The sequence below is a fragment of the Salmo trutta genome, chromosome 22 (assembly GCF_901001165.1).
Source record: "Salmo trutta chromosome 22, fSalTru1.1, whole genome shotgun sequence".
NCBI lineage: Eukaryota > Metazoa > Chordata > Actinopteri > Salmoniformes > Salmonidae > Salmo > Salmo trutta.
The window spans coordinates 40650436-40666555 of record NC_042978.1 but is presented as its reverse complement, the minus strand read 5'-3'; the positions used below and the strand labels follow the sequence as shown (position 1 = coordinate 40666555).

General features: G+C 41.3%; 2 protein-coding genes and 1 long non-coding RNA gene across 30 annotated transcripts in view; 1 reads left to right on the top strand and 2 right to left on the bottom strand.

Annotated features, from left to right (window-relative positions):
* Positions 1 to 1772, bottom strand: part of dock7 (dedicator of cytokinesis 7) — a 77034-nt gene extending 75262 nt beyond the window's left edge. For 13 of the 17 annotated variants that reach the window (XM_029707992.1, XM_029707993.1, XM_029707994.1 and 10 more), the window contains exon 1: positions 1690 to 1772. In XM_029707992.1, coding sequence (XP_029563852.1) covers positions 1690 to 1727 — 38 coding nt within the window. In that variant the 5' untranslated portion in view covers positions 1728 to 1772. The remainder of the gene's footprint in view (positions 1 to 1689) is intronic. The other 4 variants (XM_029708001.1, XM_029708002.1, XM_029708005.1 and 1 more) reach the window with 1 other exon arrangement.
* Positions 1773 to 2164: 392 nt separating this feature from the next.
* Positions 2165 to 15065, top strand: atg4c (autophagy related 4C, cysteine peptidase). The gene is made up of 11 exons (XM_029708011.1): positions 2165 to 2272; positions 2678 to 2817; positions 4043 to 4126; positions 4254 to 4493; positions 5744 to 6077; positions 8183 to 8253; positions 8913 to 9064; positions 11752 to 11830; positions 12612 to 12688; positions 13227 to 13346; positions 13716 to 15065. Exons 2-11 carry the CDS (start codon positions 2742 to 2744, stop codon positions 13881 to 13883), a joined length of 1401 nt encoding a protein of 466 aa, XP_029563871.1. The 5' UTR covers positions 2165 to 2272; positions 2678 to 2741; the 3' UTR covers positions 13884 to 15065.
* On the bottom strand, positions 9387 to 11776 carry LOC115158735 (uncharacterized). Of its 12 annotated transcripts, none has more exons than XR_003868724.1 (3): positions 11357 to 11776; positions 11170 to 11297; positions 9387 to 11046 (listed from the first exon to the last, which is right to left on the bottom strand). It is a non-coding gene; the product is annotated as an uncharacterized LOC115158735 (long non-coding RNA). The 12 variants fall into 12 exon arrangements; XR_003868718.1 differs by having other exon boundaries at positions 9387 to 11110; positions 11357 to 11774; XR_003868727.1 differs by having other exon boundaries at positions 9387 to 10683; positions 10935 to 11297; positions 11357 to 11767.
* Positions 15066 to 16120: the final 1055 nt, after the last annotated feature.

Below are 16120 nucleotides of genomic sequence, written 5' to 3'. Positions count from 1 at the left end.
TAGACTTTCTGAGATGACATTTGGGAAGCAAAGACTGAACAGAAATACTTTTGTTCAGATCAGACAATATACAGAATAGAGCCATACTCCCCCAGTCCTCCTAATAAAAAAGACAGCCAGACTCACACCAACAACAGAAGACATGATGGATAAAATACCTGCTATTCTTAGTCTCATTCTGTCAGTAATTTCTAAATAATACCAGGAGATGTCATCACATTGCTTTATCCATCTGATCTGATGTGAATAAACTGAAGGCAGAGCTTTCCAAAAACCCTGACAGATAAACCATGATCCTTTGGGGGTGGTGGTGCTCCTTCATCAAGCATGGAGGTCTGAGATCAACCATAATGTATGTGTGTTTTTTTACTATACTTGTGAGTACCAGAAGTCCATTTTTTCAGTCCTAACTTGCAAAATTGCTATTTTAGTCTTAAAGGTTAGGTTTAGGGTTAAGGGGAAATATGATTTTAAAGGGGAATCAATTGTTTCTCCCCAAAAGGTCCTCAAGTATAGTAAGACATGTGTGTGATTATTCTCTATATAAGGGTTATGTTCATTGTCCATGTTCATAAATCACTTGTTTCCATCTTCTGTATTTGTGCAGACATTCTTGGTAGGACTATGTACTTTATGTTAACAACAACTGCTTCATACACTCCTTTTACACTCATGGATTGGCAAATGTCACAATACTGCAGACACTAGTCACTCCTAAACTGAAACCAACCCCACAGCCACAATAATCATTATGAATAGGCCTATAATTTGCCTCCTGGCACAGACTGCTGTTCTGTAAAACGTTTGATGGGGGGACTAAATACTGCTTAAAGGTGTTTTATTCATTTGCTCTACCACATACGGTTTAAGTGTGATTTGTGCAACATAATCTGGCTAGCTACTTTATGATGATTTGGCAGTTTGACAATTACAATCAATCAACAGTTGGATGTTGTGATTGTTATATCATAAACAAAGCCAAGGGGTAACCAAACTCTTTCTTCGCATGTGAGATATGACCCATTTTCTACTCGATTGTTTTACATCCAGCTTTAATTCCACTGGCATGCACAGCAAGCAACGGAAATTGACACAAAGCCCTTTGTTCGTTTCAATAGACGTATTAGATCTGAATGCATACATTGAACTGGGGCAGATAGGTTTGATGATGTTTGGGCTTTTACAGGTAAACTAGTTAACATTCTCCATGACGATTTTGCCTACTGTATTGTTTGCTACGGTGTCAATGAAGTCTCGTCGATGTGTCACCCAGCCGTAGCCACCAAAGTAGCTCAGCTGTCTAACGTTACTACGGATTTTCTAGTAGTCTACACGCAGTCCAATTCATACTTAGTTAAATCCTTGTAAAGAAAGATAATGGTTGGAATTGATAGTACGATAGATGTCAAAGGTACATTTCAAACCCATATGTATGTAACCGCAGGAGACAAAAATAACATTGCGAAAAACAGACCCCTGTTCTCTATGGGCGGGTCACTGGGGCATCTTTGATATGGCTAACGACAGCTAACTTGGATGGATGCTAGCTGGCTGGGCCTTAATTGCGAATGGCTTTGCCTTGAAATGGAGCGCAGAGGACGATAGGTTTTTAAAGATTGAAAACGGCAAAGCTTGAACGGGGGACTCTGTCAGTGCAATCACTGTAAAAGTTAGAAGTAACTCCCTTACCTGCTGATTTTTTGGGCGAATGCGCGGCGCTCAGCCATAGCTGTAGCCGCTGATGTGCTTGGATTCACAGGCTTTCCACTACTCTCAGCTGCTGGAAAAAAGAGACTGGGAATAGCTACCGTAAACCTCATAAAGCAGGCGCACACGAACACACCCTGCCAGAGGTTAGAGTTAGACAGACTGTAGTTGTATGACACCAAAAACGGAATTAATACAAGTTTCATAATGCCATTTGGCACATATTTACTGTTGAATAAAATTACATTTTCAAATAGTTTATCACAACCTCACTGGATTATTGAATATCATGGAAGTCCCACTATAAAGCATTTATGGGAATGGAATGTTTTGGCACACTAAAAGTGAATTGTAAGTAATGGATCAAATTAAAAATTAGGTCAGCACCAACAATTTAACTGAATGAATGAACGTAACTGTAAAAGAGATGATGTGCTTGTAGTAGCCGCGCAGCACCATTTACGTTGCAGAAGGATGCAAACACCGCGAGAGTCGCGTGCTTGGCTTGTGGTTTTGCTTCCTCAAAATGTAAACACTGGGAGCTGGTTACCAAGCTAGATACATAGTAAGTATCAAACAGAAATGCGAACTTTTATGTTAAATTATTTGACATGTATAAATGTATTCGGACGAGTCTCGGATGTATGTTGTTATGCCGGAGACTGAACGCAAAGTTAAATTATTAGCGTGACTGCTAACTAGTTGAACAATGTGTAAATTAGCTCGCTAACGTTAGCTAGCTAACGGTTTGCGCTCTGGCCAACTCCATTGCTTTCATTGTCAATCCAAACATGTTTGCCATGACACGTCCATAAGGAGTTGGATCGGGTAGAGATTAGGTAGCTAACTGGGGGTTTAATGTTGGCAAACTGCTAGTCGGCAACACTGTAACATTACCGTTTCAATTCAAGCCCTTTGTCTTTAACTAAAACGACAAAAATAAATGAATGTCTTGTCCTTTCAAATGAAGCATTTCAGGAAGACGGTGCGGTTGTTAACTACGCTGGGATGAGTTCAATTTCCCGGTGGTCAAAATGGAGAATAAAGGGACTGATGAGGTGGAGAAATTGAAGACCAAGTTCTTGTCAGCATGGCACAATGTGAAGTACAGTAAGTGCATCGTAATGGTTATTCCATTCTCCCCTGTTATCCTCTACACGTTGCTGTCTCAATCCTACAAATTGAAGTTAATTGACCACGGCAATTTAAAACAAACCACCCAGGTATAGTCTAATGGATTTATAGGCTTGCTTCTGTCTATTTCTAAAACAAACCACCTCAGGTATAGTCTAATGGCTTTATAGGCTTGCTTCTGTCTATTTCTAAAACAAACCACCTCAGGTATAGTCTATTTAAAACAGACATTGTAAGATTTAACAGCTGTCAGCTGAGTTGTCATTCACTTCAGCACATGATAGATGTGATAATTATCAGAGCATGTGTGATTATTCTGATAAGATAAGAATCAAGCATGTGTTTATACTCCATATCATTTCTATATGGATCCTCTGTCTGACCCTAGCAATACTATCTGTGTTTCAGATAGATGATCATAACACAGGTACACCTTGTACTGGGGAAAATAAAAGGCCACTCTAAAATGTGCAGTTTTGTCACAAAACACAATACCACATATGTCTCAAGTTTTGAGGGAGTGTGCAATTGGCATGCTGACAATTGAATGTCCACCATAGCTGTTGCCAGAGCATAAGCTGCCTCCAACATCGTTTTATAGAATTAGTCAATGCGTCCTACCGGCCTCACAACCGCAGACCACGTGTATGGCATCATGTGGGCGAGCTGATGTCAACGTTGTGAACAGAGTGCCCCATGGTGGTTATGGTATGGGCAGGCATATGCTACGGACAACGAACACAATTGCGTTTTATCGGTGGCAATTTGAATGCACAGAGATACCTTGACGAGATCCTGAGGCCCACAATCAACAGCCTGATCAACTCTATGCGAAGGAAATGTGTTGTACTGCATGAGGCGAATGGTGGTTACATCAGATACTGACGGGTTTTCTGATCCACGCCCCTACCTTTTTTTTAAGGTGTCTTTGACCAACCGATGCGTATCTGTATTCCCAGTCATGTGAAATCCATAGATTAGAGCCTAATGAATTTATTTCAATTGACTGATTTCTTTATATGAACTGTAACTCAGTAAAACCTTTTGAAATTGTTGCATGTTGCATTTTTATATTTTTGTTCAGTATAATAATAAATGCCATTTAGCATATGCTTTTATCCATGATCTACCAACTAAGCTACTGAGTTCATTCACAACTACCCACCCTATGGCTAATTAACTACTTCATCCTGATCTTTAGGTTGGGCTTTGAAGTCAAAAACCTACTTTAGCAGAAATTCCCCAGTGTTCCTCCTGGGGAAATGCTACCATTTTAAGGCTGACGGTAAGGTAACACACACACATACTGATTTTTGGTCTGCATTGCTGTGTTCCCTTTCCGAATAGACTCTTACTCACTGGCTCCTTTTCAATATGTGTTTGATCTGATTGAATGTGATTTCATTGATCAGATGAGGACAGCCCAACAGAGAGCTGCAGCACTGAGGTCTGTGATGCACCCTCCGCCACAGGGGGTGACGACGTGGAGGCCTTCCGGAGGGACTTTGCATCCCGTGTGTGGTTGACCTACAGAGAGGAGTTCCCTGCCCTGCCAGGCTCCTCCCTAACCTCTGACTGTGGCTGGGGCTGTATGCTGAGGGCGGGACAAATGATGCTGGCTCAGGCCCTCATACTACACTTCCTGGGCAGAGGTCAGTGGGATGGCAGAGGGCCAGGGTTGTGTTCATTACGCACTAAATGGAAGAAACCCTTTAGAAATGGGGACTACCAGAGGTGTATGGGTTGAAATGGTGAGGAACTAACCTGAAATTGTCCAATAAGAATTTATATTGCTACAGTTTATATAGTTGCTTTCTTGCAATGGTTTGCTATGTTGTGCACTGATGAGTACACCCCTGGTCCAGTAAGAAATACTTATTTTAGTTTTCCATTGCAAAAAAATGTAATACATTTTCTGTTGCGTGCCCTAATGAATGCAATCCAAGTCTATAGTATGACCCTTATAACTCTTACTAAAAAAGGGAAAGTCCTTGGTTCCTCATTCCTTGTGGGTACATTGTCAAACAATATCTGAGAATTTCATAATTTAATGCGTTTCGTCATTGAAGTGCTTTCTCTGTTCCTCAGAGTAGGATCTCTTGAGATTCACACTAGTGAATAGGAAACTAATTTACTACCATTTTAATGCAACCATTTAGAAAACAATATTTAAGCCTTAACTTGTTCTTCCACTGAATGTGAAATACAGTATGTCATTAAATAAATCTTTTAAGCTATAAAATGACTAATGGCCACTTAAAGAACTGAAATTGATCAATAAATATCTTTTGTTCACTCTGCAAGGTCATTATGTTACTGCCTCGTGCCCAAGTCTGTCTCCTTTATGGCATTGGCCACTCACGCCCTCACCACCCCAGGTGCCCACCCTGTTTGTAGTGCTAAAACGCTGTAAAGGTGAAATACTGGACATACTGAGAGGCCTATAATTGGACTATTATACCATAGGGTTTTCTAATTCTCTTATTTAAAGTCAAACTCAACTATCTGTTATAGCAGAAGATTTAAGCCAAAACTTTATTTCCCAGAGTTCTGAAATACTTTATGCTAAGGGTCTTTGGTCTGGAGAATGTGGTTCAATGTCTGAGCTGTTGTCATAGACAACAGGCCAAATACTTGTGTATGTATTTTCAGTTTGATCATTTCCGCGGTCGAGCTGAGAGCCAGAACGCCAGTACCATTTTCTGTAGCTTTCTTGTGCTGAATGTAGCTTACATTTTGTTTTCTCAAGATATTGGCATATTTACAGAACATAAGTGCTTCGTACAAATGTTTTAATATTAAAATGATTTCCTTCGATAGCAGAGTGTTCAGCTAACAAAGTGGAAAAGATATACCAGATGTTAAAAAATCCCCTTGACCCTCCTCTGTCTGTGTGCCTCAGACTGGACCTGGTCGGAGGCGTTGGCCCTCCAGCCTCTGGACACAGAGACTTGGACCACCAGTGCAGCCAAGCGTCTGGTGGCCAGCCTGGAGGCCTCACTGCAGGGAGAGAGGCCCTCAGACCCAGGACCAATGCTTCATGCTCCAGGGGCCCCTGGAAGAGCGGAGGAGGCTGACATCCACCAGAGGGAGGTCTACCACCGCACCCTGGTGTCCTGGCTTGGGGACAGCCCTCAGGCACAGCTGGGTGTCCACAGGCTGGTGGAGTTAGGCCTGGTGTCTGGGAAACGGGCAGGGGACTGGTATGGCCCTGCCGTGGTGGCACACATCCTGAGGTGTGTCTGGTTCTAGAGTTATATTAATGCTGTTTCACACATCCTGAGGTGTGTCTGGTTCTAGAGTTATATTAATGCTGTTTCACACATCCTGAGGTGGGTCTGGTTCTAGAGTTATATTAATGCTGTTTCACACATCCTGAGGTGGGTCTGGTTCTACGGTTATATTAATGCTGTTTCACACATCCTGAGGGGGGTCTGGTTCTACGGTTATATTAATGCTGTTTCACACATCCTGAGGTGGGTCTGGTTCTAGGGTTATATTAATGCTGTTTCACACATCCTGAGGTGGGTCTGGTTCTAGAGTTATATTAATGCTGTTTCACACATCCTGAGGTGGGTCTGGTTCTAGGGTTATATTAATGCTGTTTCACACATCCTGAGGTGGGTCTGGTTCTAGAGTTATATTAATGCTGTTTCACACATCCTGAGGTGGGTCTGGTTCTAGGGTTATATTAATGCTGTTTCACACATCCTGAGGTGGGTCTGGTTCTATGGTTATATTAATGCTGTTTCACTCATCCTGAGGTGGGTCTGGTTCTAGAGTTATATTAATGCTGTTTCACACATCCTGAGGTGGGTCTGGTTCTAGAGTTATATTAATGCTGTTTCACACATCCTGAGGTGGGTCTGGTTCTAGAGTTATATTAGTGCTGTTTCACACATCCTGAGGTGGGTCTGGTTCTACGGTTATATTAATGCTGTTTCACTCATCCTCAGGTGGGTCTGGTTCTAGAGTTATATTAATGCTGTTTCACACATCCTGAGGTGGGTCTGGTTCTAGAGTTATATTAATGCTGTTTCACACATCCTGAGGTGGGTCTGGTTCTACGGTTATATTAATGCTGTTTCACACATCCTGAGGTGGGTCTGGTTCTAGAGTTATATTAATGCTGTTTCACTCATCCTGAGGTGGGTCTGGTTCTAGAGTTATATTAATGCTGTTTCACACATCCTGAGGTGGGTCTGGTTCTAGAGTTATATTAATGCTGTTTCACACATCCTGAGGTGGGTCTGGTTCTAGGGTTATATTAATGCTGTTTCACACATCCTGAGGTGGGTCTGGTTCTAGAGTTATATTAATGCTGTTTCACACATCCTGAGGTGGGTCTGGTTCTAGAGTTATATTAATGCTGTTTCACACATCCTGAGGTGGGTCTGGTTCTAGAGTTATATTAATGCTGTTTCACACATCCTGAGGTGGGTCTGGTTCTAGAGTTATATTAATGCTGTTTCACACATCCTGAGGTGGGTCTGGTTCTACGGTTATATTAATGCTGTTTCACACATCCTGAGGTGGGTCTGGTTCTAGAGTTATATTAATGCTGTTTCACACATCCTGAGGTGGGTCTGGTTCTAGGGTTATATTAATGCTGTTTCACTCATCCTGAGGTGGGTCTGGTTCTAGAGTTATATTAATGCTGTTTCACTCATCCTGAGGTGGGTCTGGTTCTAGAGTTATATTAATGCTGTTTCACACATCCTGAGGTGTGTCTGGTTCTAGAGTTATATTAATGCTGTTTCACACATCCTGAGGTGGGTCTGGTTCTAGAGTTATATTAATGCTGTTTCACACATCCTGAGGTGGGTCTGGTTCTAGGGTTATATTAATGCTGTTTCACTCATCCTGAGGTGGGTCTGGTTCTAGAGTTATATTAATGCTGTTTCACACATCCTGAGGTGGGTCTGGTTCTAGAGTTATATTAATGCTGTTTCACACATCCTGAGGTGGGTCTGGTTCTACGGTTATATTAATGCTGTTTCACACATCCTGAGGTGGGTCTGGTTCTACGGTTATATTAATGCTGTTTCACACATCCTGAGGTGGGTCTGGTTCTAGAGTTATATTAATGCTGTTTCATACATCCTGAGGTGGGTCTGGTTCTAGAGTTATATTAATGCTGTTTCACACATCCTGAGGTGGGTCTGGTTCTAGAGTTATATTAATGCTGTTTCATACATCCTGAGGTGGGTCTGGTTCTAGAGTTATATTAATGCTGTTTCACTCATCCTGAGGTGGGTCTGGTTCTACGGTTATATTAATGCTGTTTCAGACATTCTTGTTGGCCAACAAATAACCATCTTTCCCTCTCTTTCGCTCTTAGAAAAGCTGTAGAGGAGGCAACGGACCCTGGGCTGTCGGGCATAACTGCTTATGTTTCCCAGGACTGTACAGGTATGACAGATGAACCTCCTCTGGGCCCAGGGTCTGGGCATCTCATCAGGAGAAACACAGTGTAGGACAATGGCTATAGAGCTGCAATGGAGAGGATCGAGGGAGGATGGGTAGAGAAGGGGATAGAGAGAAAGAGCTGGCCAGGAGAGTGGGAGAGAGGTGACAGGAGGCTAACCACCTCCTCCAACCCCCCCCTGTCCTAAATCGTCCTCCCTCCAATAACCTGGATTTTGAATGAAGTCATTCTTCTCAACAGCGAGTGATTGGGACTGGTGTGACAGAGAGAGGAGAATGTTAAGATGAGAGCTGCAGGATCTAGACTCTCCCAGTGTTTGAGGGGATCAGTGTGGGTTCAGTAGTAGGGCACTATAAGAATGAGAGATGTGGATAGCAGCAGTGGATTACACTCTCACTACTGTACAGAATGCAGCTACACTTATGATTGGAGACCTGGGGGAGAGAGTTGAGTACAGAAGTTGCTCTATAGCCTACCTGTGTAATAACACTCGACTGCATCTTTTAGAGATGTTCACTTTATAGTAAAAACATTCATGATCGTTGCAAATGTCCTTCAGTGTGTGATAGCAGGGTTTAGAGGCAGGCAGATGACCAGGCAGACGTTTGACCCCTGTCTGACCTCTGGTATTGATCCCCTATAGTTTACAGTGCTGATGTCATCGATAGCCACCAGTCGTGCGTGGCTGGGGGAGCGGATGCCCTGCCCCTTACTGACAGCCGGGCGGTCATCATCTTCATCCCAGTCCGACTGGGGGGAGAGAAGACCAACCCAGAGTACTTCAGCTTTGTCAAGGTGGGAAAAACAATAGCCATAACCCTTGTAGGATGATCCTGTCTAGAATGTAGATTTGAGTGAGTTGCGGTTTAAAATCAGTAATTGTGAATGTCCAGAAAACACGTACACTTACTACCACTATGTTATATCAGACAAAGGGATCTCTAACCTAATCAGAGAGCCTGTGTGTTAGCAAAAATACATACGCAGTACTATATTTGAATTCCAGATTCAGGTTCGTGTCTGCAGGGAAGTGACCTAATACAAAGCATGAGCAGACACACACAAAGAAATGTTTGAAGAGTAAAGGTGAATAAACTGTATGAAAATAAAGTCCCACACTATACTGAATGTCCTCCCAACAATTGAATGGGTAAACTTCATCAACGCTTCAACCACGCCTTCAGTTTTATTCATTTTTCACTTCGTTGCTGTAACGTTGCTGATGAAGTTTACCCATTCAATTGTTGGAAGCACATATAATGTGCAAATTTCGTTATTTATTTTGTCTTACAGGCCCAGTGCAGTCAAAAACATGATTGTCCTGTCTTTTAAATATATTTCCAAACTATGAGGTTGGAATAATATTGTGAAAATGATGATAATGCCCTTCTAGTATAAGAGCTGTTTGAAAAGACCGCCTGATATTTCAGCCTGTTTTGGTGAGATGGAGTTTTGGCCTGCCTGGTGACATCACCAGGTGGTTAATTAGTTAGACCAATAAGAATGAGTTCCAACCCTCTCTGCCAATAACAGCTCGTTTTCAGTTTTCCCAGACAGTCTTATCAAAATTATTGGATGAGAAATTGCTCTTTGCTACGAAGCTATTTTTGTAACTTTTTTTTACCATTTTAATTTAAAATAATTACAGTAAGGTACTTAATTGTTACACATAAATGATTTGATATTAAGAAAAAAAGGCTTTGCCAGCACAGCTACTCATGAGTAGTAGTTCCCCTTCTCAGCTAATTTAGATCTGATAGCAGAGAGACAGTAGACAGCATTACCTACAGCAGTACATAAACCTGTTATAATGCATATGGCTGAGTATAAACCTAGAGACAGTATTAGCTACAGCAGTACATAAACCTGTTCTATATGGCTGAGTATAAACCTAGAGACAGTATTACCTACAGCAGTACATAAACCTGTTATAATGCATATGGCTGAGTATAAACCTAGAGACAGCATTACCTACAGCAGTACATAAACCTGTTATAATGCATATGGCTGAGTATAAACCTAGAGACAGTATTAGCTACAGCAGTACATAAACCTGTTATAATGCATATGGCTGAGTATAAACCTAGAGACAGTATTAGCTACAGCAGTACATAAACCTGTTATAATGCATATGGCTGAGTATAAACCTAGAGACAGTATTAGCTACAGCAGTACATAAACCTGTTCTATATGGCTGAGTATAAACCTAGAGACAGTATTACCTACAGCAGTACATAAACCTGTTATAATGCATATGGCTGAGTATAAACCTAGAGACAGCATTACCTACAGCAGTACATAAACCTGTTATAATGCATATGGCTGAGTATAAACCTAGAGACAGTATTAGCTACAGCAGTACATAAACCTGTTATAATGCATATGGCTGAGTATAAACCTAGAGACAGTATTAGCTACAGCAGTACATAAACCTGTTATAATGCATATGGCTGAGTATAAACCTAGAGACAGTATTACCTACAGCAGTACATAAACCTGTTATAATGCATATGGCTGAGTATAAACCTAGAGACAGTATTACCTACAGCAGTACATAAACCTGTTATAATGCATATGGCTGAGTATAAACCTAGAGACAGTAATAGCTACAGCAGTACATAAACCTGTTCTATATGGCTGAGTATAAACCTAGAGACAGTATTACCTACAGCAGTACATAAACCTGTTATAATGCATATGGCTGAGTATAAACCTAGAGACAGTATTACCTACAGCAGTACATAAACCTGTTATAATGCATATGGCTGAGTATTAACCTAGAGACAGTATTACCTACAGCAGTACATAAACCTGTTATAATGCATATGGCTGAGTATAAACCTAGAGACAGTAATAGCTACAGCAGTACATAAACCTGTTCTATATGGCTGAGTATAAACCTAGAGACAGTATTACCTACAGCAGTACATAAACCTGTTATAATGCATATGGCTGAGTATAAACCTAGAGACAGTATTACCTACAGCAGTACATAAACCTGTTATAATGCATATGGCTGAGTATAAACCTAGAGACAGCATTACCTACAGCAGTACATAAACCTGTTCTATATGGCTGAGTATAAACCTAGAGACAGTATTACCTACAGCAGTACATAAACCTGTTATAATGCATATGGCTGAGTATAAACCTAGAGACAGTATTAGCTACAGCAGTACATAAACCTGTTGTATATGGCTGAGTATAAACCTAGAGACAGTATTAGCTACAGCAGTACATAAACCTGTTCTATATGGCTGAGTATAAACCTAGAGACAGTAATAGCTACAGTAGTACATAAACCTGTTGTATATGGCTGAGTATAAACCTAGAGACAGTATTAGCTACAGCAGTAGGTAAACCTGTTATAATGCATATGGCTGAGTATAAACCTAGAGACAGTATTAGCTACAGTAGTACATAAACCTGTTGTATATGGCTGAGTATTTGACCATGTGTCCCCTGGTCTCCATCCTCCTCAGAGCATATTGAGTCTGGAGTACTGTATTGGTATCATCGGGGGCAAGCCCAAACAGGCCTGCTACTTCGTGGGCTTTCAAGGTTAGTGTTTCACCCAGAAACCAACCAGAGGACTGGAGGACAGTGGAGATCATTTACCGTACTGTCCCCCTCCTCTCTTCTCTCTGTATAAAGAGACAAAGTAAGTTAATGCATTCGTGTTTGTGAGGAGAGGAGTGTGAGTGTGTGTGAAAAAGCTCTTATTTTCTCTGACCCATTGAAGCCCTACTCATTTATCACAAGGGGTAAACATCCAAAGTTGTGTCCATAATTGATTTCCATAGGAGACATTATGCATATCATTTCATTCTCATCCATCCAGCAGGGCCCCAAAGTGAGCCACTCTCCATCACCTTCAGTGGACGGGAGGAACCTTCAGTTGTACATCTTGGCAGTCAATATTTACACATTTACATTTTACCAATTTGAAATGAAGTGCTGGATGATGTCTAAATGACAAGCAATACATTCTCCCTGCCAAGCGTCGACTCCGGCCCGCATACATAATATGCAAATGGTCGAATATAATTGCGTGTTTGTAAAAGTAATTTCCCCACACAAAAATTTAATGACAGCCCCCTTTCTGTGGCCGGGAGGAAAAAATGTGCTTGTACAACAGCATTTGATTATGCAGAGTTGAATCCACCCTGGTCGATATTAAAAAACAGGAGGCGTATTTGACTGTAAGAATGCTAACAGTAGCCTAGTGAAATGACTTTTCTGCATAGAAATTGGAGGGAAGGAGTATGTCGCTCGTCGGCGTGGTAGCGTTTGTAATAATCAGATGTTTTTGAATAACTTGTCTTTTGTTTTGTCCTTGCAGATGACAGCTTGATTTACATGGACCCTCATTACTGTCAGTCTTTTGTGGATGTCAGCACTAACCATTTCCCTCTTCAGGTAATGGGAAATTACACTGAGCTGACTGGGGCTCAGTAATGTGAATTTAATAGTTTCTGTTAGTACTTAAGGGTATGAATCCTAAAGCAGCCTCCGTTCAATTACTGAGTCCCTGGCTGCTGATTTATTTGCTACTCAGATATGTGAGGCTGCTGTGGAGGAGAAATATGGAGAATATAGAGAGGCTCAGATACTATGATCCTGAATATTTCAGCAGTAGAACACATAAAAACCCGCATTTATCATTGACTACTACATTGAAACTTCTCCTGATGCTTGGCTGTAGAGCCAGCACACAGTGGGACAAGAGACCAGAAACAGAGCTATATTTTCTATTTTCACCAGTCTGAGTGTGTGACAACAGGTGAATTTCATTGCATTCATAAAACATAACATTTTATATTCATAAACTACCTATTTCATATTTATCTTCAATACTTTACTGTATTATCACAATCAATTAAACACTTTTTTTTTAATAACCAGTAATAATAACAATTGTTGTCAATTTGACACAGTCAACATTTTGTATTTTTAGTCGTATCATTGCCCGTCGCCAAAGAAGATGCCTTTCAGTAAGATGGACCCCAGTTGTACCATAGGCTTTTACTCAAGAAGTGTCCAGGACTACCAGACAATCAGCCACGAACTGTCCAAGGTGGGTGAACTAAAGGCTTTACTATTTAGTCAAAATCATCTTAGTTTATTTCTTAATCATTGTCATCAGATAAATGAATACCCAATATGAAAGCATAGAACGTGGCTGAGAGGAAAGCATATATGTGTTAACTGTAGATAAAAGTGTCTGCTATAATGACCGTATTATACAGTAGTTTGAATGTCTAAGAGAAGTTAAATGAGCTGGCCATCTGGTGGCACTATTTAGCTGTTAATCTGAGGCAGTTTCCCTCTCCCTGCTACCATCCCTGCCCTACAACTGTGTGTTGCTGTCATACAGGATGCTCGTGTCTTAACTCAATCAAACTTTTTAGGCTTTTATATAACATTCTTTGTGTTTGTGTATCAGGTGTTGCTGCCATCAGCGAATGAGAAATACCCAGCATTCACTTTCATGCAAGGTCACGGAAGAGATTACAACCTTTCTGCGGAGTTGACCCCGGAGAAGAGGGAATGGCCGTTTATCCGTGACCCACAGAGTGCAGCCGCTACCGCAGGAGACTTCGTGCTGCTCTGAAGGTCGACGCTGCGGTCAAAGGTCATGGTCAGACTTTTAAAACAACCAGCGAAGTGACTTTACCAGACAGACTGAAACCTGCTTATCCAAGGCCAGGACTCTCTATTCCACAATTATGAAAATACATAGCCAATATAAAAAAAATCTCACACCAGCATTCATGACTTAATACACGAAACCTAAAAATATTAAAATTGTTATCTTATACTGTAGATAGTTGCTGTTAGTTTTGATTGTTCTGTGGAAACCGGTAACATAGGGCAAAGGATCAAACAAACATATCATGGGTCTGTAAGCGCTATGAGGTTGTACTGAGGGTTATGCGATGTACTGTGTCTTGTACTCTGTGCATTATTGATACAGATGGAGAATTGGGTGCCTTGGCTTACTGGAAGACTAACTCTCAGCCAAATATAAAACACATTTGCCTTGTAAGGAAATCAGTTCTGCACTTTAGGAGACGGTAGTCATCAGAGGTTATGTGTGAGAATATCACTGTGGTTCTATAGCTGGGCCTTATGACACAGTGAAGTGCTATAGGAGAGTGCCATTCACAGACTATTTTTAGAAGTGTTTAGAAATACTTTGATAGTCCTGGAGGTTTTAATGGTAAAATATGTTCTAGGGTTACACTCTTATGATTTTGAGACCACATTTACATTAGGAGGAAAAGTTTTAGGTTGCCAAATCATTTCTGATTATTGTCCTTGAAAGGATACAGTACTTTGGTTCATGCATTTTCTTTTTTTTCCAAAGCAAATGAATTGTCTAAATGGAAAGGTTTTCCAATGTCACAGTCAAACCTGTCTATAGAGGTGACCGGTACAATGCCTTGTTTCTCTTTGTACTTTCACAATAATTACACTAGTTACGAACTTTAAATATACGTTACCCACATACTAAGTTATTTGAGGAATCTCATTTAAATTATGATATTTGTAGAAGCCACAATTTCTTATGTGGGTTGAATGTAATTGAAATGTTCAACTGTAAATGCATAAAGACAGCTACATTCTACCCGTGTTGCAAAATGTTCCCAAAATTCATCTCTTTATCACAATATTGATTCTCATACTGCTGTGCAGCAAAGTAGAATAAAGTCATAATCTAAAAGGTTTTTTCTCATCTGATCTGTGCACCTCTTTACAAGCATTAAAGAGAGAGATATCTCTGGTAAAAACATTTGTTTTGTCTCATCTTGCCATGCATAATACAAAACTTGTTGTGTTGAAATCCTGTTTATTACCCAGTCAAATGTACTAGATTAAAACTAATCGTATGTGCTAACCATCTCTACAGCCCATTAACCAGCCGGCGGGAAAAATGTGACCCTCTGACACAGGCTGGGATTGTGTCCGCCCGCGGAGGAAAATAAAATATCCTCGTGCAACGACGCACTGTTGCCATGGGTAATATTTCTTGTGCCCCCATCGTTTGAGCTATGCTGTACATGTTTTCACGTACAATACAAATTATTGTATTGTGAGGAGCTTGGCCTTGGGTTAGGGGATCAGAGGTCCCAGTTTTGGGGGGAAAGTTGCCCTTCTGAGAGGATGCCACGGTAGGGGTGAGGATGGAAAGAGACCGAGAGGAAGAATCAGGGATCTGTTCTCATGTCCGTTCACTGAGAGAGAGGAACCAGAGAGCTGGCAGAGAACATAATAGCATCATTTTAGAGGAAGTGTCTGAACAGTACATAACAGGCTGTTTTTAGGGCCAAACCGGCTGGCTGTGTGGATGGAGAGATGGACATCGAGTCATCAAATATGCAGCAATGTTTTGGTGCTGTGGCTGTGGAGAGGAATGACATGGGAGGGGGAACGTTATGAGGGGAAGGATTTGTGGATTTTTGTCAGGCCCCAGGTGAACATGAAAGAGTGTTGTGCTGGGGGGCACGGGGCTGGCTGCTGTGTGCTGTAAGGGACTGCTGTGTTCACCATGTATTTACAGGGATGTATGAATATTTGATTAATGAGTCATGGATGGGCTCGGGGGAAATGCACTAAGTAGGCATGCAGCGGCTGTACAAAGCCACACACACAACCATGCCCTCCTGTTTAACAGAGCACAGCTGCCAATAGTGTCATTGACATTGTGGATTCCAGAAAATCTAATGCCCAGCCGAGCACATTCCTCACATGAAAGGGACTCCATGAGAGGCATCTTTCTGTCCCAGAGTTTGGAGCTCACAGATAGACGCTCAATAAAGATTTTATTTTGGTGTCATTCACAGGAGG

Coding starts and splice junctions, on each gene's coding strand:
- atg4c (XM_029708011.1), top strand. CDS start 2,742: ATGGAGAATAAAGGGACTGATGAGGTGGAGAAATTGAAGACCAAGTTC. Junction 9,065..11,751: donor AGTACTTCAGCTTTGTCAAG/GTGGGAAAAACA, acceptor CATCCTCCTCAG/AGCATATTGAGTCTGGAGTA. Junction 12,689..13,226: donor CTAACCATTTCCCTCTTCAG/GTAATGGGAAAT, acceptor TTGTATTTTTAG/TCGTATCATTGCCCGTCGCC.